The sequence below is a fragment of the Lissotriton helveticus genome, chromosome 5_1, assembly GCF_964261635.1.
Source record: "Lissotriton helveticus chromosome 5_1, aLisHel1.1, whole genome shotgun sequence".
Classification (NCBI taxonomy): Eukaryota; Metazoa; Chordata; class Amphibia; order Caudata; family Salamandridae; genus Lissotriton; species Lissotriton helveticus.
The window spans coordinates 1,046,115,476-1,046,141,438 of NC_136065.1; the positions used below are offsets into that span (position 1 = coordinate 1,046,115,476).

At 43.7% G+C, this 25,963-nt stretch overlaps 1 protein-coding gene across 1 annotated transcript in view; it reads left to right on the forward strand.

The window, feature by feature from the left end:
- Window positions 1-25,963, forward strand: part of MMS19 (MMS19 cytosolic iron-sulfur assembly component) — a 466,622-nt gene that overhangs the window by 437,296 nt on the left and 3,363 nt on the right. Inside the window, exons 25-29 of the mRNA XM_078643578.1 lie at window positions 3,653-3,709; window positions 9,960-10,146; window positions 15,824-15,906; window positions 16,592-16,756; window positions 23,985-24,044. Of these exons, the coding sequence (XP_078499704.1) occupies window positions 3,653-3,709; window positions 9,960-10,146; window positions 15,824-15,906; window positions 16,592-16,756; window positions 23,985-24,044 (552 nt within the window). The remainder of the gene's footprint in view (window positions 1-3,652; window positions 3,710-9,959; window positions 10,147-15,823; window positions 15,907-16,591; window positions 16,757-23,984; window positions 24,045-25,963) is intronic.

Sequence of the window (25,963 nt, forward strand, 5' to 3'; positions counted from 1 at the left end):
CAGCAAAGTCCATGGGGGCCTTACAATTGCCATCTAACCGGGGGTCCTTTAGCCGCTTCTTTTATTGGTGTTGCTTAAAAACAGTGTCATCAGAAAATCCCTCCTGCCCGTACAAAAGTAACAACCACTCTAACTTCCCCAGAGGCTATTTTAGAGGAAACTACAGAGAAAATAATAACGAGGGAAGAGAGAGAGGTAACTCCACCCGCACTTCCCCTGCCAAAAAGCAGTGACTTCCCTCCGCTACCCCCGATCATCCCACTCCTCACAGTTCCTACCTATCTGGAATTCCATTACCTCAGACAAGTGGGTAAGACAAATTATCCAGTATGGTTACTGCCTGGAACTTAACCAGCACTCCCCCAAATATTCTTCCAAAGCAACTTGTGATGTCACCAGAACATCTCACACTCCTGAAACAAGTTCTCTCTCTCTTACAAAAACACGCCATAGAACCAGTCCTGTTCCATCATCAGGGAACAGGAGTGTACTCCCTGTACTTTTTGATTCCAAAAAGACGGCTCTCTAAGGCCTATACTGGACCTCAGATAGCAGAATCTTTATATTCAGTCAGACCCCTTCCACATGGTCACCCTCCAACAGGTGCTCCAATTGCTCCAACAAGGCGACTTCCTATCCACTCTGGATCTAAAGGACGCCTACTTCCATATTCCCATCCACCCAGCTCACAGAAAATATCTCCGGTTCGTGGTGGATGGATGCCATTATCACTTCAAAGTTCTCCCATTCGGGGTAACTACTGCACCCAGAGTATTCACCAAGTGCCTTGCAGTGGTCGCAGCTCATTTAGGAAGACAGCATATTCATGTCTTCCCTTACCTGGACGACTGGCTAATAAAAGCCAAATCACAACACAGCTGCATACTTCACACTCCCAAAAACAGTACAGCTGCTTCACGACTTGGGCTTCACAGTAAACCTCACCAAGTCTCACCTTCAGCCGTCCAACACACAAGCGTATCTAGGAGCTACAACAGACTCTTGCAAAGCTCTTGCATACCCCAACCCAGTCAGGAAACGCAACATGCAAAATCTGATATTACAATTTTAGCCCCAACACTCACTACCAGCCCGAGTGTTCCTGCAATTAATCGGCATGATGGCTTCTTGCATTCTAATCGTCCCTTACGCAAGACTTCAAATGCATCCCCTACAGGAATTCTTGGCACGTCAGTGGAACCAGGCTCGAGGTCAGCTAACAGATCTAGTGTTGGTAGACAGCCGCACCCATCGCTCTCTGCAGTGGTGGAATACACACAACCTTTCCAAAGGGCGACCATTCCTCGATCCAGTTCCACAGATAGTGTTAACAGCGGACGCATCACTCAATGGTTGGGGAGCTCGTCATTAAAAACACACTGTTCAGGCCACATGGACCCTACAACAGAAACAATTTCACATAAACTACCTAGAGCTACTAGCAATTTTTCTGGCATTGAAAGCTTTTCAACTGCATCTAGTAGGCAAAGCTGTATTAGTCCATCCAGACAATATGACAGCAATGTACTACATACAAAAACAGGGAAGGACACACTCTTGACAGCTTTCACGCCTAGCTCAAAGCATATGGACATGGGCCATACCTCAAACGATATATCTCCTTTCGGATCACTTCCCAGGAGTAAACAACCAAATTGCAGTTATGCTCAGTCGTCAAAAACAATGAATCCACAAATGGGAACTACATCTTCAAGTTCTGATCCCATTCTTTCAAATGTGGGGCTATCCAGAAATAGATCTGTTTGCAACACACCTCAACGCAAAATGCCCAAACTTCGCGTCCAGGTACCCACACCCACCATCCAAAGGCAATGTGCTATGGATGAATTGGTCAGGCAGATTTGCTTACGCTTTTCCACCTCTCCGGCTAATTCCATTAGTGGTTCGGAAGCTCAAGCAACAGTCCTTCACAATGATACGAGTGGCTCCCACATGGGCTCGACAACCCTGGTTCACAACCCTATTAGAACTATCAGTAGTTCCTCACCAAAAACTGCACCTCTCCCCCAAGCTTCTCACTCAGAACCATGGAGAGATAAGACATCCAGATCCCACTCAACTCAACCTTGCAATCTGGCACCTGAAATCATAGAGTTTGGCTACCTTAATCTCCCGGCAGTATGCATGAACGTCATTAAAGAGGCTAGACGCCCTACCTCTAGAGCATGCTACGCTGCAAAATGGAAGCGATTTGTAATTTACTGCACAAACAATCAAGTCAATCCATTAGATGTCTCAATCCAAAACTTAATTTGCTACCTATTACACCTACAGCGTTTTAATTTTGCCTATACATCTATACGGTTACATCTTGCTGCAATAGCCGCTTACTTACAAAACAGACCACATTTGTCTTTGTTTCGAGTGCCCGCTATCAAAGCTTTTATGGAAGGACTTAAAAGAATCATCCCTCCTAGACTTCCACCTTCTCTGATGTGTAATCTTAATATAGTCCTTACAAGACTCATGGGCCCACCATTTGAACCTCTACACAAATGTGAGGTACAATTTCTCACTTCGACAGGAGTCTTTCATATAGCCATCACATCTCTCAGAAGAGTTGGTGAGCTCCAGGCACTAACTATACAAGAACCATTTTTACAAATTCATCAAAATAAAGTGGTTCTTAGGACTAATCCCAAATTTCTACCCAAAGTCGTTTCTGCCTTTCATCTCAACCAGTCTGTTGAGCTATCCGTATTTTTTCCTCAACCAGACTCAGTGGCAGAACGTGCTCTTCACGCATTAGATGGAAAAACAGCAATACTATATTACATTGAAAGAACTAAATCTTTTCGAAAAACAAAACAACTCTTTGTTGCTTTTTTACCACTGCATAAAGACAATGCCATATCAAAAGCAGGTATAACACGGTGGATCGTTAAATGAATCTAGACATGTTATATTAATACTAAAAGCACATTAACAGTTCCCCCTAGAGCGCACTCTACACGCAAACTAGGGGCTTCTATGGCATTCTTAGGGAATATACCCTTCAATGACATCTGCAAAGCAGCAACATGGTTTATGCCACACACATTCACAAAGCACTATTGTGTAGATGTGTTAGCAAAACAACAAGCTAGTGTGGGTCAGGCCGTTTTAAGAACACTATTTCAAACCACTGCCACAGACAAAGGTCAGCCACCTCTTGGGAGATAACTGCTGTATAGTCTATGATAAAGCATATGAACTACAGCTCATATGCCTCGAATGGAAATGCTACTTACCCAGTATGCATCTGTTCTTGGCATATAGAGCTGTAGATTCATATGCGCCCACCCTCCTCCCCGGGTGCCTTTGTCTGTTGCAGTATCATCTTACTTCGATGGGCATCACTTTCTACTCTTACTAACTCCATCATCACCCTTACAGCAAAACAATCTGGGGATGGAGCCGATGCCCATGCGCACAATCACCGAAAGGAGGAGTCACCTACCTCGTGACTAAAATACTTCTTTGAACAATAACAAAGTGCAAACATCCGGAACCAACACCAGATACTGATCTATGCTAAAGCATATGAATATACAGCTCTATATGCCAAGAACAGATGCATACTGGGTAAATAGCATTTTCCTTTCGTTTTCTTTAAATCTCACCTTTGTCTTTTTGTGCATGTAATTTTCAGATGACCAAAGCTCTAGTGCTGCGATATCATCCTTTAAATACAGACTTGACGAATAAGGTAAGGATCCAAGATGCATTCTGATTTCATAAAGGTGTGATTAGAGATGTTGTTTCATGGTCTGTCTCCTGAAGCTCTGTATGCCTCAGTGATGTCGTACGTATATTGATATACTACAGCAGTTGCTACTATCGGCTTTGTGCCACACTTACATTTTGCCAGAAAAAGAGCACTACTACTAAACCAAAGAACTAAGCAGGCACTAACATTTTAGGACATTATGTTCTTCCGTGCGCATCTGGATTCTAGGTGCTAAGGGATAAAAGTGGCAGAAAACAGGGTGCAGTCCCAGCTGGAAAAGTCCAGGACAGTGAAGAAATTAACCAAGGTGATAGCCCTTGGCCAATCGCTTCACCAGCATTTGGACATTGTTGGCTGTGGATTAGAAGAAGAAGATTATGTGACGGACATAATGAAATAAGCCCAGGCTAGTGTATCGGTCTTTTGTATCTGACACATAGCATGTCTTTCCACTAATTATAGAGGCTTACCTGGATGGTTGAGTAGCCTGTCTGGGCTTGCTTTGTACTGGAGGATTGTGGCTATGTTATGTTAATACGTTTTCTAGAGTCGTTGATTACCCAGAGTTGTCTTCACTTTACTAATTCACCATAAATCCTTTATGGGTTCCGGAGTAGCGTGTTAACTCACTGAAAAAGCGTTTCAACGCCTCGTCAGGGGTAGTAAGCGCTATATGAATGCACTTACAATATTCAAGATTAGTGATTAATGCCTCAAGCCACAATTCAGGCTATGGCAATCGTGGAGCCTTGTGAAGTGCTTTAATAGATGAAGATAATAGTAAACTTCAGTCTTGCTTAAGATATTCCCTCTGTCTAAATTGTATAAGAGCAACACTGTCCTCACTATGGTCTCAACCATTCTTGAGTAACTGAGGTCACATAGGTACTGCTCTGTGACTGCTCCTCAAAAAAGCAATGCCTGAGGTACAATGCACAGTCTTTCTCCTACTCGAACGTCAGCACCACACACCCTACTGGGAATAGCAGGAGAGAGACATAATCATCTGCTCACCAGCTTCAAGAGTAGAAGTTTGTGATGGAAGCAGTCAAAGACTTGAGAGAAAAAAAACAGTAGCAAAGGTATTTAACTTTGTTAATGGGAGCCGTGATTTTCCAATCCAGACATACCTCTTGTAGATACCATCTTGATCAGCTTCCCTACTGATGGTGTGCAGTTCCATATGTCCCAGAACATTAGTTACTGCTGAGCTGTTCATGACCTGTTCGCTCATGTTGGAGTCTGAAGAATATTGAGGAACGTCTGTCAGACAATTGTTGATTTCACCAGTGGGAGTACTCGGTACTGGGATTTCTTTTTAGTTTAGCAACATATTAGTTTGGCAGACAAAATGAGTACACAATTGTGCGAGCTGAGTATTTTATTTTCAAAGCTTTATATCCTTGTACTCCTTCCCAAGAACAGTTAGTTTTGACTCCATCATTAGGTTTTGCCTGCACAGCGCTTGCGCTCTGCTTGAAAAATTGCTTGTATTTTAAAAAGTATATAACTATATTAAAAGGCTTACAACCCGCCCATTGCATACCTTTACCTACCATTGGCTGGCTCCCACGTCTCTTTTCTGTCCTTGCTTACTATTGGTCAGCACTTCTTCCTTGTCTCCGTCTTCCATCTGGGCTTCGAGTAGTCCTGCTGTGGAACCTCTCCCACGTACTGCTTCCAGTGGCCAGTGTCCTTCCACTGCAGGCTCCTGCAGTGCAGGAACTCCTTTTTAGGGCTCGGACTCCTCCCCCTGAAGGGGAGGAGTTTGAGAACTAATGTTAAAGGAGAAAAAAAAGAAGAAGAGGGCCTTGGAGAGAGAAATTCCAGACATTCCTTAGCGTTTTCTGTCATCTGGTCAGTGATTCGTCTTCCTTGTGTTTTCTTTTTAATAGGCTTGAAGTGATAGGGTAAATGTAGTTTTGTTCCGCCATTTTGAGGCATATTTCGTGCGTGCTCGCGCAAAGAAGTACATTAATTATAATTAGGAGCTGTCAGGGTGGCCGTGTAATGCATTGCAGACGGTGCGCGCGCGTTCACCATCTAGCAGTGTGTTTGTCGGGCGCGCGTCCTCCTCACGTGCACACAGGCATATACGCCGTGTGCGGCTCCTTCCTGCCGGCCCGGGGAGCTGCTGCATGGCATTTGGAAATAATAATGATGTATTTTCATAATAATCAGCGTGAAACATTCAACGTTTTCCAGCGCGCGATGGAGCACTTCTCCAGGCTCAGAAGTTGGGCTGAGTGTTTGCGCGTCGACCTTCGGTCGCTTCAGAGTGTTAAAGCGGGAGACGTTATTGTCAAAGTAAATGCATAGCTCAGTCCTCAGTATAAATATATGTTTAAAATTCTCATGATATCCGCAATCCATTAAATCAATTTGATATTTTCGATTTTACATGTAGAACTGCTTCTTTAAGGACCATTGTTTGCAGACTTCTGTAGGTAAGTTGTTTTTCGAACCTATAGTCAGCAAGGTTCCGGGCACGTTAAAGGCAGCAGGCGATCTTAAAATAAAGAAGTGGAATTAGCACCAAGCAAACTTTGCTACTACAAAGAGGGCACAGGGAAAGATTACCGCTATTGGTCAAGAAGTCACGGACGTCAAAATACCTCTTAAAACATGCACAGGATGCGCTGAGCAGCATAGGTGCGCATAAAGTTCACCCAGCAGTCGTGTGACCTGCAGAAGACTCGCCTGAAGGTTACAACAAAGAGTATACAAGGAAATGGGAAAGAGCAGAAACGATTTAATCACGTCTTTTTTTCTGATTGCATAGTTTTCAAATTTATATTTGAATTAAAACATTCAGTTTTAAAAAAGAGCTAACATCCTTTTGAGTATACAAAGAGTTATTATCATTATTATAATTTTTAATTTGATTGCTACCGTGCCGGCGTGCCTCTTAGTGTTCTGCGAAATAGAAATGGAGCAACAGGTGCATTTTTGCAATAAACTCAAATCATTAGGGACTGACAGCAACAAAAAAAGGGTTGCATCAACTTTGACTCGTGGGAGAATAGACGAGGCTACAAGAGGCTGTCTCCAAGGGAATCCACTAGAGAAAATAAAGAAATAAATGTTATTAAATAGTAGTCAAGCTATAGGATGCTTTAGCTAATGGCAAACCTGTTTGCCATACACTGAAAATTGTTAAACATAAACCACATATTTCTTGGAATGGAATTAGCAAACCATGTTTTGTATAAATGCAATCCGTGCTACAAATGTACCAGGAACACTACTTAAATCTCATTTAATTGACACTCGCTCTTCAACAGACATCAAGGCTTTAGTATATAGAAGTCGAAAACAATTGCCTTCCCAAAATGTGCTTCTTCTTTACAATGCCTTCTTTACAATGCCATTAGCCATTAGCTCAAACTCAAATAAATCCGAGCCCGATTGCATTTCTAATGCTTGTTTTCTCTTTTACTAGCCCTAAAGTGATGCTTGTAGTTAAAATATGCTGTCCCCAAGTGATAATTTACTGTCCAGAACTTTTACTGCATTTTTACACGGCTTCCTCTCTAGGGGTGGGCGGAACTCGTGGAGTTTCACTCTGAATTTCAGCTTAGTTACATAAAAACTCCAACAGGTGAAAAATATGCATATCACACTGCAAATCTAATGGAGACTTTTAGCCGCAGATTCTTTACCTTAAAATTATCCCCAGGCATCAGACTAGATCCGGAAAGTTTTGTGAGCAGTACCCCTGCACACCGGTAGTAGCGCTATTTGGCTCTGGGTGCATCGACGGCAGCGGCATCCCCTCCTGAATTGACGCACACAGTGCCTACATAGGCGCCACCCCAGTTCTTTTGTTTCCACTCCAGTTAGCGCAGATCCGGAGTGACTACCTCCGTCATTTTTTGACTGATCTTTTTCGACTTTTTGATTAGGTTTTTTGAGATTATTTTCCTAGTGTGGCAGAGATGTCTACTAGGAAAGCTGGCTTCAAGCCCTGCGATCCTGTCACCGACAGATGTCGGGGGCAAACATGCATATTATTTGCATTTGGTGCCTTGAGCGCGACCACGATGCAAAGACCTGCCTCGACTGCTGCTCCATGTCCCCCAAGGCCTTGAGCGAACGGTCCCTCAAGCTGCTTGCCACGCAGCATGCCACGCGGCAACGGTCATGGGGAAGGTCCTGGGATATGTCGTGAGCCATCGATCTACGTCTCAGTATATGTTGTCTGGGCGATCGGGTAAGTTCAGCAAAAAGGAAAAGAGTAGGAAGTCAAAGAGATCTTTGATTTCAACCTGTCTGTCGAAGTCTTATGACGAGGGTGCGTCATCATTCAAGGCCTGGCTCACGGTTGATCCTGCGCCTGGGTGACACTACGACGCCTACCTGAGTTTCTGGGAGCGACTCCAGCCCAACTCTGCAAATTTTATGAGGCCTTGGACCTCATATTTGGGTGACCTTTTCCATCTGGCATGCCTTTGGTCCCTGCGGGTTTGGGAAGGGCTGCAATTGGTTACCTGCCGGCTTGTCTGCCCCCGGTGCAGGACGAGCCCATTGGATCCACAGATGGACCTGGGCCTGTGCCAGTCATAGCACCTCGACCGTCCCAGATACCAGTCCCGATGTCGACGCTCCATGGTGCCGTCCAGCATTTTCATTCCTGACTTAGACACGGAGCCTGACACCATCAGTAATAAAGCCTCAGGCTGTTTTGCCAGATATTTCCATGGACATCGATTGATGTGGCTGCTGAGTGAGTGCTGTGTACTAAACAATTTTTGTATATTCATTTGGCACTGTGGATGCTATATTGTCACATATTTCTAATCAATGTAGTGGTTTCTAATAATACAAGTCATGATCTAGTTGGATTACAAGATATAGTTTACAATAATTAATTTGTCAAGAGTATGAACTAAAGCTCATGTTAGTTTATTATGGGATTATATGGTTCTTGATGTTTTTAAATGCTTGCATAGCTTACATGTATATGTAGTGTTTTCCATTAGTTTGATTCATGGTTTGCCTCATTTCGAAATAAGTACATAGATGTATATTCTATCATTAAATGTGTAAAACTCACACTTGATGATCAGCTTCGGATGTGTGATGTGTAAATGCTCTTTAAATTTCCCATTTCTTCACACGCATCTCATAATCAAGAATGGTAAGTTTGGGAGTTTTACTACTTCACACCACTTCATACGTAGCAGCCACCTCCGCCATAGCAACATTTTTATCCCTTGCCCAACAGGAGCACTAGCCAGGACATCTCTCAATCATTCTGAGGACTTCTGGATCATTGGATGGTTGTTTTCTCTGCCTTAGAGAAAAAGGCTGAAAGTGAAAAAACACTGTCAAGATGGATAGTGTTGTGCATTGTAATGTGCTATCATTTCACACAAAAGACTCCTTTTGATCGGATAAAGTTCCACTCTGCAAGTGGGAGGGTATCCCCATTTGTGCCCTGGCACGAGGGATCCACACTTGACATCTGTCAGGCGCCCAGTTGGTCGTTTATGCACACTTTAATGGAATATTACTTCTATGAGTGAGGTGGGTGCTATCTTACAACAATTCTTGATGTGGAGATCTGTCTTACATTGTACACTTTGCTGTGAATGAGGTTCATGGAGCCTGCAGATAACTTTTGGAAGAAGGGGGTGAGGTCTGTCTGTCACTGCTACTGTAAACTTGTGGGTGAAGTGCATGGAAAAGGTGCATGTCCAGTGTGACGTTTGAGATCTAATTCTCAATTGGCAAAGAGCTACTGACGGTAAGGAGATTGTTCTTCAAGTATGGTGGTGCTTTCCAAACATATTTTATGGGGCATGGGGGAGAAGTTCAATGTATATTATAAATAAAAATGTACTTGAGCAAGATTGCATCTGTTAGTAGAGCAAAATTCAATTGTTAAGTGCAATGCTATAATATTCTTAGCGCATATTTCTGAGGCACAGGATAATAATTAATATGCTCATATTTTCATAGGGTATATTGCTTCAGTTTTTGCATTTGATCAACCTCTGGACCTTTTTGATAATCTTTTCATTGGCTAAGTGAAAGATGATGGGAATAGTTATAATTTTTTTATCTCTTTGTGCTGTGTCTTTAGATAGATGCCCCATGGAAAGCGTTAGTTGTTTTTTCCAATTAGTTAACGCTTATACATTTTCATTGGCTGTGCCTCAAGGAGGAGTTATTTATTGGTTATTCTAAGGTGATTTGTGTTTTTTTTTCATTTGAATTTCTACAGCTCATACATTTATTAGCAGATGCAGAGCTTGGCTCTTCGGCTGCAGACAACTTCTCCCTTCTCTTGTCGGACTCTACTGATGTACTTAACAAAGCGTGTCATGCCAATGTGCGAATCATGTTCCGGCAGCGATTCTTCACTGAAAATGTGCCAAAAATAGTTCAAGGGTTTCATTCGGCAGCGGAAGGTAAGTGGAACTTAGGTTATATAAAAATAGATTAGAAAGGCATTTTTGCTCACATCCTTTTATTCATTAGGGGGAGTATGCAAAGGTCAGTATTCCACAAAGCAAACCCCAGTGTCAGCCATGCTGAGATGGCATTCTCACACATGCTTAATAGTAGCCTCTAGGTCTCTATATGCACTAGTGATCCATGGCAAAAAGGGTGTGTGGTAGTGGAAGGAGGGGTTGTCAAAGTTGGACTCAAACTAATAATACTTCGTTTTAATAAGGCAGACTGTCTTTTGGACGTCTGCCTCGACTTTCCTCTCTTTTTAATGGCAGAAACAGTGAGACAAGCCTCCAAGTGTTAAGATGATCCTTTATCCAATTAAACACAGTGTTTAAGTTCTAAATATTCATTTAGTTCTAGAAAATCTTTGATGGGCGCTGTCTGACTAAAAACATGAACCTTCCCTTCATGCACATGTGGTAGTCTAACAGGATAACTAATGAAACACTCATCTTTCGAGATGAGCATTTCCATCAGCCGTCTGCAGCTTTTGTCTTCTTGATGATGTGATAAAAGTAGTTTATTGACTCTACTCGTACAAATTTGTCATGGCTGCAGCCCGCAAGTCATTTTTTTTGCTTGCATTTCCCACTCCGTTATAATTGTGCAGCATAAATACTTTGCGCTTTAGATAATCCACAACAATAACCTCTAAAGTACTTTCTGCTTGTTGGATGGTGATGCTGCATTTGCTGCATTGACGGTGATGCTTCAGGCTGCATTATGAAATTATTTACAAAGTTTCGAATTTCATTTGGTTGTTTTGAATATTTGTGGGTATTTTCCAGCTCCCTGGTCCAGACTTTTATTTATGTTGCCTTTTATTGGAGCGCAGCTCACACAGGAAGATGTAAACCCGCTTTACAGAGAACCTGGAGAGATTGGGGGTCTCTGTTCACAGTGAATTGATTAAAACAATTAGAAACCATTTAAACAATGGCAAATAGAAAGAAGGAAGTAGGACATACGGGTAGGTGAGGTTGGTGAAAAGAGGAGGAGAAATGGAAGGTGAGGGGCAAGTAAGAGGAAAGGAAGGTGGGGACCAATGGAGAAGATGGATGGGTGTGGATAGGGTAAATAATGTGGCAAGAACACCAGATTGAAGAAGGTGATAAAGGTTTATCACAAAAAAGTATGTGTCCAAATATAATATAAGAAACTGAATTTAGTTATTTTACAAAACTGAAGAAGAATCTTTGGCTTAGGTCTTAGAGTACTTTTGTTCAATGAAGATTTTCAGGGAGGGATATTCATTGTTTTAATCGGAAGACTTTCGAGATTTATTTATTTATTTGAAGGTTTTATATAGCGTGAACAAGACCCTTGCGGGTATCAGAGCGCTTTACACGGAAGATGTTGGACACAGGTAGATGGATCGAAAAATGGAAATATATGTGATTCCGATAACTGGAGATCATTAATAAAGACTAATACTTATATTACAGTGGAAAGTACATATTTCAAGTGAGTTCAGCCATGAGAATCGCTTTCGCTTCTTTTTTTAAGTAGGCAGTAGAAGGGTTCAGTCTTGTTTCTGTAGGCAAAGCATTCCAAATCCTAGGAGCCATTCCCGAGAAGGTCCGGTTGTAAGTTTTGTTCTTGGCAAATCGTTGTGGTTTCAGTAGAAGATTCCTGGAGCTCGTAAAGGACCTATTACCAGCAGAGAGCACCAGTTTGTGACCTAGATAGCTCTGAGTATTGTGATGTAAGGCCTTCATTGTCATACATGCAATTTTCAAATTAATTCTGGCTTCGAACGGTAGCCAGTTGAGGGCTCTAAGGTCTGGGGAGATGTGAGTGTTTCTTTTTGTACCTGTGATGAGTCTTGCGGCTGAGTTGATAGCGGCTCTTAGCAGGGCTGTCGTCGATCTGGGGAGGCCGCATAGCGCTACAGCCCCATATTCCTCTCTTGGGATTACTAGGGCTTGAACTGCTTGTTTGGAGTCGTTTGCTGGCAGGAAGGGTTTCAGTCTTCTTAAGGTGTTCATTTGGAAATTTGCACCTTTTGTGAAGGCGCTGATATGTTTATGCATCTTTAGGTTTCTGTCCAGTGTCGCACCCAATGATTTCGCTGATTCAACAATGAGCGGTTGTCCTTTGTGTGCTGTTAGGTGCTTCATCCAGTCGAGGATGTTGGACGATTTGTTGAGGGGGTGGCGATTAGGAGGAATTCCGTTTTGAGGGAGTTAAGTTTCAAATGGTTTTCAGCCAATCAAGCTTGAGTTTTTTGTAGCATTGAGTTGAGAGATTTGATATCCTCAAGTGAGTGGATCTTGATGTAGACTTGGGTGTCGTCTGCATACATGTGAAAACGGATATTGGAGAGACTGAGAAGTTCGGTGAGAGGCTCCATGAAGAGGTTGAAAAGTGTGGGTGAAAGGGAAGAGCCTTGCGGTACTCCTAACTTGACTGGGACGGGTTTAGACAAGGTGTGCTTGACCTTGAATCTTTGAGATCTATTTTGGCGGAAAGAGGTAAACCATGAGAGCACGAATCCAGATAGTCCCATTCTGTGCTTTAGGAGCTCTAGCAGGTTGTCGTGTTTGACGGTGTCAAATGCCGATGAAAGGTCGAGTAAGATAAGTAAGCAGGCTTTGTTTTGGATGGTATGCATTGTATTTAATTTGATTCTTGCCTCAAATCACAAGCCTGGTAGCACAAGATGTTGTTTTGTCACTCCAATAAGAGTAACATTCCTATAATCCGTGGAAACACCGTAGTTTACTTTCAGCATTATCTTTTGTCTTCAGAAGGCATCTAACCAAGAGAGTTCTTCATTTCTAAAACTCCCTCTCCTCTCACATAAAATTGCCTTTGTCTTTAGCAGGGACTTATTTTGTGTGACTATCGAAACCCTAAAGAATGCAGTGACACAAAGAGGATCAATCTGCTCGTTCTGCTCAGATATCCTCGTTGCTACTAATTCAGGGCTGTAATTGAAGTTTCCCTGATCCTCCTGTCTCTGCTTTACTCTCAGTGAGAGTAACCATCACTTACCTGAGCTGAGGTAAATAGTTTGGCGTATCCCTGAGGACTTTTCACAAAAAAGCTTTGCCTTCCGCTTCCTGATGGCCTTCCGGTGCACAGGAGCCAGAAGTCAGGGGATCATTTTCCAAGCCCAGACACCACTTGCAAAGCGGTACAAAAGGGGGTGGTGATGGATGGAGCATCTGAACCAATCAAACACTCACACCCAGTCAACAGATCTGGGTTTAATCCATCACCGTTCTTTAGCCCACTCTGCCACCCCAGTTCAGACATGGCCATATGCAAATCAGTCTGACCCTGTGCCTCATGGGAACAGTCCAGCTCGAACTGCCAAGCCATGTCTTCCCTGGACCGGAATCAAGCTTCCTAGGACCGGTTTCTGGCATTACAGCCCTCTTCAGCCAGGCTTGCTTGAATCCAGTGGCAAAGTGAGCAAGGGACTCAACGTCTGAGCATACCCTGCCAACTTATGGCGAACAAAGCGGTACATAAGGGGGTGGTGATGGACGGAGCATCTGAAGCAATCAAAAACTCACACCCAGCCAACAGATCTGGGTTTAATCCATCACCGTTGTTTAGCCCACTCTGCCACCCCAGTTCAGACATGGCCATATGCAAATCAGTCTGACCCTGTGCCTCATGGGAACAGTCCACCACTTGCAGACGTCATGTGTGTCCTACATGATAACTTCAAAAACAGTACTGGCAATGAAGTATTTGTGTTGAATGCCACAACTGCCCTTTGCAGCAACCTTAACTTCTAGAGCAGCAACAATCCTTTCACCCCCCCATAGGGGAAGTGGAGAGTAGAGGTCCTGTACTTCCTTGTCAACTCCCACCTTCACAAACCCTGCTAAAATGTGATTTTCAAATGCCACAGTACTGCAACAGGTGTTTAAAAAAAGCTGTCCATATCTCATTTCTCCACCCACACAGACAGCTTAAAGGAGGTTGCAGTGGTGCTACAGAAATGAGCCATAGCAAAGGATTAATGTTTAGTGTGAGGAAAGGAATTATTCTATAGATATTTTATTGTCTGAAAAAGAGGGGCCTTTCATACAATTCTCATCTTTCTATTACTGAATAAGTATCTTATGGGGCAAATTCTAAAGAAGACTTGTCAGGTAGTTCCAAGGGAAGACTGGATGACGTCACTGGATAGTCAAAAAAAAATGTTTTTATAACACCATATGCAATTGTCAAAGGAAATAACTTGTGGCTGGAGGGAAGCAGTACCAATTTGGTGTCCTCCCTTTTCTGCCTCAATCTTGCACTATTGCAAGGATACTGATGAGTAATCAGTATCCTTGCAATAGTGGTGACTTACCTACTTGGACATTGCACATAAATAAGCCTTTTCAAGGGCCACTGGCTGATGAAAGTGAGATCCTGTATGGAGTAGCCAGGCATGTAGATGTTAAAGGGCGCCTTTTTGCTTGTCTTGTGTTTTTTTCAACAACAAAGGAAAGCCTTCTCAGCATCTATATTTTATTGAGACAATCATAGGCACAATCCGAGAACTGCTTTTCCCTGCACAGCAAAGAGCCAGCATGTGACAGCTGATTCTGTAATTCCGGCAAAACTTTTATTAGAAAGCATGGTGTGTCTTGAGACTTTTAGGTCTTCTGGCTTCATGCGTTTTCCTAATGCCAAAGGCCATTCCCTAAAAGAGATCTCTTTAAGGACATTTGAGACTTTTTTCCCAGGACCCTCTCCAGATGAGACCTCTTCAATGACACCTGAGACTAGCGTGTGGCAAGAGGTGTCCCTTTTTATGTTCAGTGTTTTTTGCAGAATGGATCATTGAGGAAGCTTTCAGGAGTGACAGTAGGTTCCTGCTTTATTACAAATTACCTCCCTTCCCTCTTTTGCTAAGAGTGATTCAGAAGGTAAGCTACGCAGCAGAACTTATTTCCATAGCCCATAGCTTTGCAAGGCACCCTTGGTTCCCCAATCTCTTAGAACTGATTGTGAAACTCACATGTGCTCTTCTGGATGTGGAGAATATTCTGTCCCAGTGTCTGTTGGTTGTCTTTCTGTATGCATGGAGATTGCACAAGTGAATTTAAAGTTCTCCTCATTGCCTCCGGATGTTTTTGGATTTGAAAATATATTAACAATCCAGACTGTTTGTTAAAATTTAACATTATGAAGAAGTGAACATGATATGCTTGTTTTGTTTTTTATAGTCTAGCAGTAGCATGTGTATTGTATGTTGAAATTATATTTTACCTTTTTATTTTTACAAAAAGATATTTCTCAGCAACATTTTGTCTAATGCGTTGACATTAAGTAATCACACCTAAGAAGTGGGCACTACACACAAATTATCACATATGAATAAAGAAAAAAAAATGATCAAGTTATATCCCCGTGGAATGCCAAACAACATTGTGCATGTAGGTAGTGGCAGATGTGATTCTTCAACCTTTGAGCCTATTAATTGAGACTATGAACTGACCGTAGTATATAGTATAAGGTAGCCGAACTTAAAAAAAATAACATATATGAAGGAAAAGAAACTGGGTTTATTATTGTTATGTTGCAACATCTACTGTAAGAAAATGTGGTTTGCACTCTAGGTGTTTCCTGTGCCTCTTAATAATTGTATTTTCATTGTACTTCTTATCTTACTAAAAATAGAAAACAAGTCAAACTATCTGAAGGCACTATCACAAGTCCTGAATTCGCTGCCAAAGCAGGTCCTAATGACAGAGCTGCCATCGGTGAGATCAAGTACACATCCTATTAATGGGTGCTGATGGTTGTACAGATTTGTAATTCAATGTTAATTAATGGGCAAGTGGGTAATCTGTATAGATTCATGTTAAAAAGATGGTCTATGGTAATGGTGTCTGTGCTTCTGCATAGGTATGTTTGACACTAGCTGGTAGAAATCTTGGTCAGAATGTAGGCTGTGAATTTGGTGCTTGAGACCAGAGAATGAAAGCTAAGCCTTGAAGTTCACTGTATCAGTCCAATATTCTCACATTGCCCAGCAGTGAATTTGCTAAAGTGTGTCACACAGTACTTCATACATCCTGCTTGTTTGATCATTGCCTCTTTTCTCAAGACAGCGAATAGCAGTGCCAGTTTTGTTACAGTTGTGATGCCGGTTGGATTTTTATGAAAAAGGCTTGGGTGCGTTCTAATCAAAAGGTTTGCTGTAAGGAGCAGATGAACGATTGTGTGGACTTGTTAAACATTGCATGTATCTGCCGCTTCCTTGCTGGCAAAGCTGTCTGTGTGTTAACTACTGTTGCCAGCTAAGACTTAGTGAGGTGTAAGTTGAGCGGATCATTACATGACAAATATCATTGCAAGAAGTCCAACCTTGGTGGTGATGGCTCTCATTTTGCACAATGTTTTAGACACTTTATTGCACTACCTCATTCTTCTGTCTTGTTTCAGCTGTTCTCTTTGCTGCTGGAGGCATTATCTTGTCCTGATCGAGTCGTTCAGTTGTCTACTCTGACTTGTTTAGAACCCCTCATGCTAGACGCCACTTCGATAATGAGCCTGCACATGGAAACGCTCATCAGCAAACTCCTTACCCTCACCTCAAGCCCCTCTATGGTAAGGATCTAGACCTCCAAAGAAGGGAGGCGTTTATTTGTTTTTAATAAACCATTTTACTGCCATTTTTAATGAGTACAAACACATAACAGAGAATTGAACCTTAGCGCTTTCTGGACATAAGCACAATACTTTGAGCTTTCACATAGTTAACAAATACGATGTAATGAGTCTTACCATTCCGTAGTGAGTTCAGGGTTAATGGGACTATACTGATGAGTGCTTTGTTGTGTGCTAAGAAGGACTTAAACTATGACATTTTTCTCTGATAACGCTGTTTGGATCAGGGTTGCTGATCCACACTTGCCAGAAAGCATTTAATTCATGATCAGGTTGTAGATCACAATACTTTTTACTGTTTCAGTAAAAGGGAAACATAAATGCTGAAATCCATTTTTCCCTGGACCAAAACGTGTCCTTCCTTGCATGTAAATGATACCATATTACTTGTATAAACTTGAGTTTTGTGGTCCTGGCGTGGAAAGTTGCAAAAAGAAACTGACGTCAGCACGCTCGGGTGGCACCTATATAAGTACCTCTTATAGGTCACATCCGGCACAGACTGCGCCGTTGATGCCACGCGGGGCCCATTGACACCACCTACCAGCACGCAGGGGCACTGTTCATTAAAAAAATTCAGCCTCCAGTCTGACGCCTGGGGATAATTCTAAGGTAAGGGATCTGCAACTAGATAGAGTCAATATTACATAAGGCGTTACCGAAGGTAAGTAACTTGCTTTTTACTCTTGCACTCATTTGCTGCTCTGCGATTGAAGTCATGTTCTTAAGTACCTATCACACTGAGAAGTGTCCTGAACCCTCTTATTCAACAATTATGATCAACGCCAGATCTGTAGAAAAGCTAGGTTTACAGAGCAACCTGGCACTCTCAGATCAACCTCATCTCCATAGGGGCGTTCTTTCTCCTCAAACTAGTAAACCATATTCTTCCATGCATTATTTCCCATCTCCATGCCATGGAGCCTACTCTGCCGATCAAAACCCGGCTTTGTTACTCCAAAAAAGACTTATAGGATATCCACCGGATTAACTGTAGATACACTTAATCTAAATGGGAGTCATTTGCATAATCAGTATTTAGCTTTAAAGTCTGTGATGGTGCCAAGCCTCATGGACCAATGTTTTGCACCACTAACAAGTTCTAAAAGTCACAGAACAAGACAAGCAGACTTCTATATATCCTAACAATAGGGGCCAAGAAACTTAACCCAAACCCCCTATGAGAGAACTCCATTTATTCAGTGCAGAACAAGACTAAAATTCAAAGACATGATCTTAGAATCGACTCGGCCACAGGTAAGCCACCCAATATGCCTTTGTTACTGATTCAAAGGCATGTGCCCCACAACCCAATTTCTCTTCCTATTCCTACCATTCTGGGAGCGTGACTCCTCTCATCCAGCATTAACTCATGTTCTCTGCTTGCTGCTTTGTGGTGGGCAGTTCGTTTGGAGTTGAAGTCTGAGTTCTGACTTATTTCAGCGCACGTAGGGTGCCAAAGTGCAAAGTAACAACATCAGTTATTCGTTACCTGCCCTGTGGCATCCGGGTGTAGAGGTGCTGGTTGGGTTGCTAGCTGTTCACGCTGTGCCGGTGGAAAGAAGGGGGGACACCTATAAACAGGCTGCAGAGGGGGACAAGTCTGGGAGTTCCCAACGAGGGGCTTGGGTCATGGAGTAACTGATTCCTCCTGCCGCCTTCCAGACCTCAAGGAAGCCGGAGGCCTACCAGTGCTTCGCAAATTTCTAGAGACTCTCCCTTTGAGTAGAAGAGCTACTCCCCTGCAGTTGCAGGCACCAATGAAGTAAGACCCGGTGAACCGACCCGCCACCTACTGAGTCTACCGACGCAGCAGCCGCCCAGGAAGAAGTAGCAGTGCTCCCACAGCTCAGATCTGTCCTCCCTTCAAGTGTGGGGACGCCAGGACCACGCCGCACTGGACTCCTTGCAGCAGCCAAGGCTTTTTGTGCCCAGATCGAACACCAACACTTCAGGGACAGTGAGACCCACTTTGTGAGTGACCCAGCTGTCCTGTTTACCCCTCCTGCAGAAAACAAAGAAGTGAGTCTGTGACTGCTGCCACCCAACGCCTTAAAGATCTATGCACCCGCGCTCCAAAGTCTGAGTCCAAGGGAGGTGACCATGCCAACGGGGTCCCCAGACCCACAAGAGCCAAGCCCATGCTTGAGTTTTCCCAGACCGGACTTCCAGTTGCCACCTGCAGCCTCTTTCTGCAGGCCCCCTCCAACCATGAGAGACTCCTGTACCGCAATCCGACCCCAAAAGATATCTCTTCACCTGAGCCCTACAACCAGAGGAGAAGTGGACCAAAGGTATCCCTGCATGTCTGAGGATCTCAAGGGTTGAGCCCCCCTGTGGGTTCCCCTGGACTGGTGCCCCAGTCCCTGCTTGCAGCCTTTTTGTAACTGGACTGTTTTCCCATTGAAGCTAATGAGACACCCGGCGCCTTCACACACCTCTGCACTTGTGTGCCCCAGAGCCTCCCAAGGTGACCTGTTGGTGTGGTCTTGGATCTTGGCCCATACTTACCTCAAGTAAAGGAGATCAGTCTTGTAAGTCGCGGACAAGTGCCCCAATGCATTACTTGTTTTTCCTCTATAAGTTAACATTGCCAGTCCAGAAAATGCACTGAAAAATGTGAAAATCAATACCCCGAAAAGTACTTACCCAATTCCGATGATCTTGGTATCTAAATTTATATAAAAGTATAGGTTATTTTTATAAATTGATGTTGGATTTCTTTATTGAGAATGTGTCTCATTTACTGTGTGTGTGTGTGTGTGTGTGTGTGTGTGTGTGTGTGTGTGTGTGTGTGTGTGTGTGTGTGTGTGTGTGTGTGTGTGTGTGTGTGTGTGTGTGTGTGTGTGTGTGTGTGTGTGTGTGTGTGTGTGTGTGTGTGTGTGTGTGTGTGTGTGTGTGTGTGTGTGTGTGTGTGTGTGTGTGTGTGTGTGTGTGTGTGTGTGTGTGTGTGTGTGTGTGTGTGTGTGTGTGTGTGTGTGTGTGTGTGTGTGTGTGTGTGTGTGTGTGTGTGTGTGTGTGTGTGTGTGTGTGTGTGTGTGTGTGTGTGTGTGTGAGAGAGAGAGAGAGAGAGAGAGAGATATATGCTTAGCACTACCCTCTGATATGGCTTACTGCTCACCCACACTACCACGAGAGAGAGCATTTGGGGTGTCATTTGTGCCTCTGTAATTCCTCTGGGATTTCCTGGACTCTTTACACAGTGTACCTCTTTTTGGTCCACTATCTAAAGAGCCAGCTTCCTACAATAAGTTAATGTGTGTCCTCCAAACCGCACAATCTCGGCAAAAAAGGTTCATGGAACGCAACTGACACAGCTCATGGGCACAAAGCGCATTCAGCTCCCCAGGATCATCAACTTCAACAATAATTTCTACTATCTCCAAAATTAAAATTAAGCTTGACACTGATAGTGCAGAAAAAAGTCTTGACACATAGCAATGTCACATGTACAGACCACTGTGACTGATTTTAATCAAGTCAATATCGAGCTGTGTTTGTTCGTCCCCACAAGACAGAAAACAAACTAGAAGTGTTTGTCTAACTCTTGCACACTCCTGGCAGCACTGCAGCAGTGCCGGCGCTTCATTCAGGTAAACAGGCCCACATGCCTGGCAGAAATCAATGCCTATGCGGCCTCACGGTAACAACAAGATGCCTTAGACATGGCCCAACAATATTAAGTAAAACCGAGGCGGAGAGTGAGGATTCACACTGAAGTTGCTGTCGTCGTCTTCCTACATTTACAAGTTCACCTCCTATGTTGCAATAGTCTTACTTAATTCATGTGTGATATGTACAATCAAACTATCAAAGGCCTCCTGGAGATCATTGTTTTGCCTTGCAGCATCACAGTTCTCTATCGCCAAATGTCATGCGGCCAGCAGCGTGCATAACAATTCCTTAGCAGGCTTCTCCTGTATGACGAGAGAATTGGAATGATCTCAGTACATAATATACGCTTACCAGTCCACTCCCTTCTTGGATCTTGAGACAAAGCACAGGGCAAGGTGACACTGTATCGCAGTAATGGAGCACTGAGGACCCCACAGCATATACCCAATGTGCTAAGCAGAACATCTTCGATCAGCGCCATTTAGCTGAAGAAAAGAGCAACGGAGGTTGTGTTACATGCCTACAATTATCATTGTATCTGCTTCAGTCAAGTCTTAATGTGATGCAATCATGTCTCCTGCCATGCACATCGCATCACATAGGATGTGGCTGCCCTGCTGCGAAGAGCAGTTTAAGTGGTGGGGAATGAGACCAGCAGGAAGGTGAGAGAAATTAGACAGTTAAATGAGAGGGCAAATTAAAGGAAAGAGTTATGAGTTATGGAGTAAGGAGTAAGAAGCAGGAAAGAAAGAATGCATTGACAATACTTAAGACCAGTGTGAGAAAATGCCTCTTTTGACATGGTTAGCCCTCACTATTTGCCTGGTATTTGATGTGGTTTAGATTGTAGTGCACAGGGCCCCTACCAACCAGGTCCCCTGTGCCAGTGCTTCTTCCCTAAAAATGTTCCACAATTGTTCCTCCAGGTCCCTGTAAATCCCTAGTAAATGGTACCTGGGTACCTAGGGCATTGGGACGGAAGAGGGTCCCCTAGGGCCCCCTCGCCTAGGCCATGCAGGCTACCACTACATCATACATGGCCTGGTGCAGTCAAAACGACAGTCGACATGACACACTGTCTGTGTGCCATGCCAACTAGCACTGCCTCAGGTATAGGTAAGTCACCCCACTAGTAGGCCTCACAGCCCTATGGCAGAGTGCATTATACCCCAGGTGTGGGCATATCTTCATGAGCAAATATGACCCTACAAAATGTAAGTCCATTCTTAGATATTGTAAGTGCCAGGGAAGCCATAGAGAGTACCTGAGCTAGAAACTCAACAACTCTAGTTCCCCAGCACCATGATGGCTCTCTGAAACCAGGAGTGTTTGGTACTAAACTACTACTCTCAATAAAACCACACTGATGCCAGTGTGGGATTTATTGAACCATGTACTCAGAGGGCACCTCAGAGGTGCCCCCTGAAAATGTACCAACCCTGGTGTGGTCACAGACTGGCTGAGGGCAGCCTGCCACCACTAGACATGTTTCAGGACCCCTAGGCCGAAAGCCTCTGCTTTATGGGACCAGAAACAGTGCATATCCTGGGGAGAGGTGTCACACCTCCTCCCCCAGGATGGGCATAGTGCTTGAGAGGGAAGCTTCAAAGGCCTGCCGCCTTTGTAATGCGTCCCCCAGCCTCCGCTGTTAGCAGCAGATGTCAGCCCAGGGTTTACACCCCCACTTTGGGTGAAAAGAACGGCGGGAAAAACTAGGAAGAATAGGAGGTGTGCCCACCTCTGCCAACTCCACCCCTAAGGTTGGGTAGTTGAGGTTAAACACATCTTTCGGTCCCCGCCATCTTGAAGAGGGGGAGACCCATCCAGTCAGGGCTAGGACTATTCCCCTTTCCACAGGAAGGTGGCATAATTAAGGGTGTAGTCAACCCAGGTAAGGTGGCCATTGACCCTACCTGACACTCCCTTAAAATGGCCCTAAATTTAGTATTTAGGTGGCTCCCCCTGACCTGGAAACTAGTTCCTGCCGACCTAAGACAAAGGACAAAGAAGACGCCATGCAGCGAAGACTGAAGACGCCTACAGACTTGGCCCCAGCTCTACCGGCCTGTCTCCAGCTTAAAAAAACCTACAAAAGAAAATGAGAACTGTCCTGCAGACAGTGACTTCCAGAACCCGAGGAAGACTGCCTGCTCTTTGACAAAGCAGAACTCCCAAGGACAGTGGATCTGTTGCCAAGAAACCTACACACAGGACTCTGGTGCCCTCTGGTACCGTGAGTCCTGCTCACTCAGCACCCAATGCCTCCGGCCCATGTCTAGGTGGCCCAGCTGACCTCAAGTCCAGCATTGGCTGACCCCTCCTGGACTCCACAACAATGCCTGGAGACTGAATCCAGAAGCTCCCCCTGATCGTGACCGACTCCGGTAAGAAGAATCCAATGTTAAAGGACACTCCTGCACCCAAAGCCCCTGGGCCTTGGTGAGCTGAACCAACAGTGCCCCTACAACCCTCAACATCTCAACTTACCTCTGCTGTCACTGGTTTCCTCTGTGCAGCCTGCAGTGTGACGTCTGTACCCAGTTTGTCCAACCAAGTTTCTCCATTGAAAAGCATTGGGCTCCCAACGTTGTATTTGCACCCTTCACTCAGCCACCTCTGTGCTGCTGGTGTGCTGCTGGTGTGTGACTGGTGATGCTTTGTGCCTCTCATGTGCTTGCTCTAACCCCCTAAGCTTGGCCCTGCAACGTATCTACTTACCTGCAAGCAGTTTCTTTCGAGCACCCCCAGGCTCCATTGAAACGCATTGGGCCTATCTCCGAATTTGACCTCTGCACCCAGCCACCCTTTGTCGCTGGTGGTGCAGACTGTGTGCTTACCTGAACTTTAACCTTTGCTGATCTTAAACCCCAAAAACTTAAATTGTAAGTTGGGTACTTATCCGTGAAACCGCATTATTGTTTTCCTCAATGGGATAACATTGAACTGTTTGAAAACTGCCCTGTCGACTTTTAAAAAACGAAAGTATTTTTCCTGAAAAACGTACTTACCTTTTTGTGAAGATCTTGCTCTTAAAATTAAACTTAAACTTATTTTTATAAAAGTGGTGTGGATCTCCTTTTTGATTTGTGTGTCAGTCATTGTGTGTACAATAAATGACTTACACTGCTCTGTGTTATGCCTTAGGCTGCTCGCACATACTACCACTAATAGAGCACTTTGGGTTTACATTGAGCCCTATACACTACTGGTGAATCTCTGGACTCTGTATTATGTAGAAGCGCTGATAAAACATCTGTCTGTGTGGTTGTTTTACTGCACAAAAAAGTAACACATTGGCACTGAAAACGGCAAACTGTCCTTGTACCTTTGCAGTAAGGATCACTCTCACATTATTTCCAGATCACCCCAGTCATCTAACTTCTGGATGGTTGAGATCCCGCTGCTGCTTGGCACTTTTCAACTCGACTGAGCACTTCTGCTTTGGGGTTAGCTCACTTTGAGCTGGTCATAGCAAATTCGGGCTATCAATTGAAAGAATGCTGAATGAATGTAAAATAGGATCGATTTTAATGCTAGATTTGTCTTTTTGCAGGCTGTCCGGATTGCTGCATTACAGTGTGTGCATGCTGTAAGCCAACTTCCAACCCATCTGGTGAGTTGCTTCTTTTAGAAAAATCAATAGTGATTTCCGTTTCTTCAGTAGAGTTATACTGGAACTCTCAGATTAGGTTTTTACTGCTTTTAAGTGGTGACTTGGGGGGGGGGGGTACTCTCAGAAACCCTTTACTGGTGTAAATTGGTTCTTTGTCTTCAGATTGTGTGCAATAACAATAACAGTAATGTTATCTTCTTACACATGCTGTTTTGTGCACATACATTTCTTTCATTAATAAAGGAACAATAATTTGGTGGCCATCAACATCTGGACCCGATCCTTATTCCGTTTTTGTCATTTACTTTAGAGCAATTTCCTCTCTGCAAAGGATGTTATTTTTGTTTTTATTTTTAAGATGAGCTTTTCTTTCGAATCACTGCAAACCTTTACAGCATTCACCATTCCTTTTTCCGTTTCTTTATACCCTCCTTCCTTTTCCTATTTACTTTGTTCCCAGATATCTCATCCACAGGCTCTGTGGAGGGTGTGGCCACCAAGGCCATTCACCTGTTGATTTCCCTGCTTCCTGTACCTGGCCCTCCCCTTCTCCCTGTGTCTTGCAGTTGTAGTTGATGCAGCTACCTGAAACATTCTCTGTTAGGCACTGCGGGCATCTATATTTCATCCCCACAAAGTGATTGAAATAGATGATAAACTAGGCAAACTGCTGTTTATATTGAGCTATTTAGCCCTATAGCTTTATTTGAAGGTTTTTATATACCATGCTTTTCTTTAATAAATGATGCTGCTGATCTCTTGGGAACCTGATATAAATGACCCAAAGCTTTGGTAGTGGATGTTGATGCCAAGGTTTGAGGATTCATTGCCTTGATTATCGTTCTGTCTTCTGGCTACATTGCTTTGCAGCCAGTGCTTAAGACTCCTTGTGTTCATTTGACTGAGACACTAGCACCAGTTCCATGTCTAGTGGATAGTTTCTTGACACCATAAAGAATGCTGTGTTATCAGTGCAGGAATACAGAGGTTCGTGAAGGTCAAGGAGACCAACTCTGTTGAATGCCATCATGCGGTCTCTTCTGATGAACTCTTATATGGACAGATCATAAATAAATATCTTTCCAAACTAATGTAATTTACATAAGATTATATATATATATATATATATATATACATACACACCTATGCAGGTTTATATACACACGTGTATTAACTTTATTTCAATGAGCAGTGTGGTGCTTATGGGGATGATAACATGGCAGAATTTCACCACCCTGAAAATGTGAAGTCACAAGTGCTCACAACACAAGTGCAATAAGATCACAACTATTACTATAAATCCTTTTTTGTTGGACGTTATCCCCTGTTCTCTACAGCCGTAACGTGTTTGGCAAGAAGCACACATAGAAATTCCCTAGCCACGCACTGTACAAATTCCTTCATTCTCTCATCCAAACTTGTGCAACAGGCGGCCATGGGCAAACCGTTGTTATCTAACTGTTAATTGCAGTCCTGTTCTTACATGTACTTCAGTTACATGAAATTCACTGCTGGGGGCTCTTACACACTTGGAGACCTGTACCCTGCTGAACGATTTGTCATGCAGAACAGCACTACAAATCTTTCACACTAGGGGTAGGCCAAAATTTGCAGCATACAAAGATCTCGGTGACCACCTGGGACCTTTGGCAGACTTTTCCAGACGCACCACAACCCTCCGATATGCTGATGCTGCTGCTGTACATGGCAGGGGAATGCAGACCGAGTTCTAATATATACAAGTCCCTACATGTCAACATCCCTACATGTCAACATCCCGACCGTGACACTCTGTGTCCAGAACAAATGGGATGGTGTACTGGAGAATCCCATGACCGCAAAAGACTGGAAACGGGTACACGAAGGAGTGAAGTTGGTCAGCTCCAACGCCAGATTTGAAGTTATTACAATACAATTAT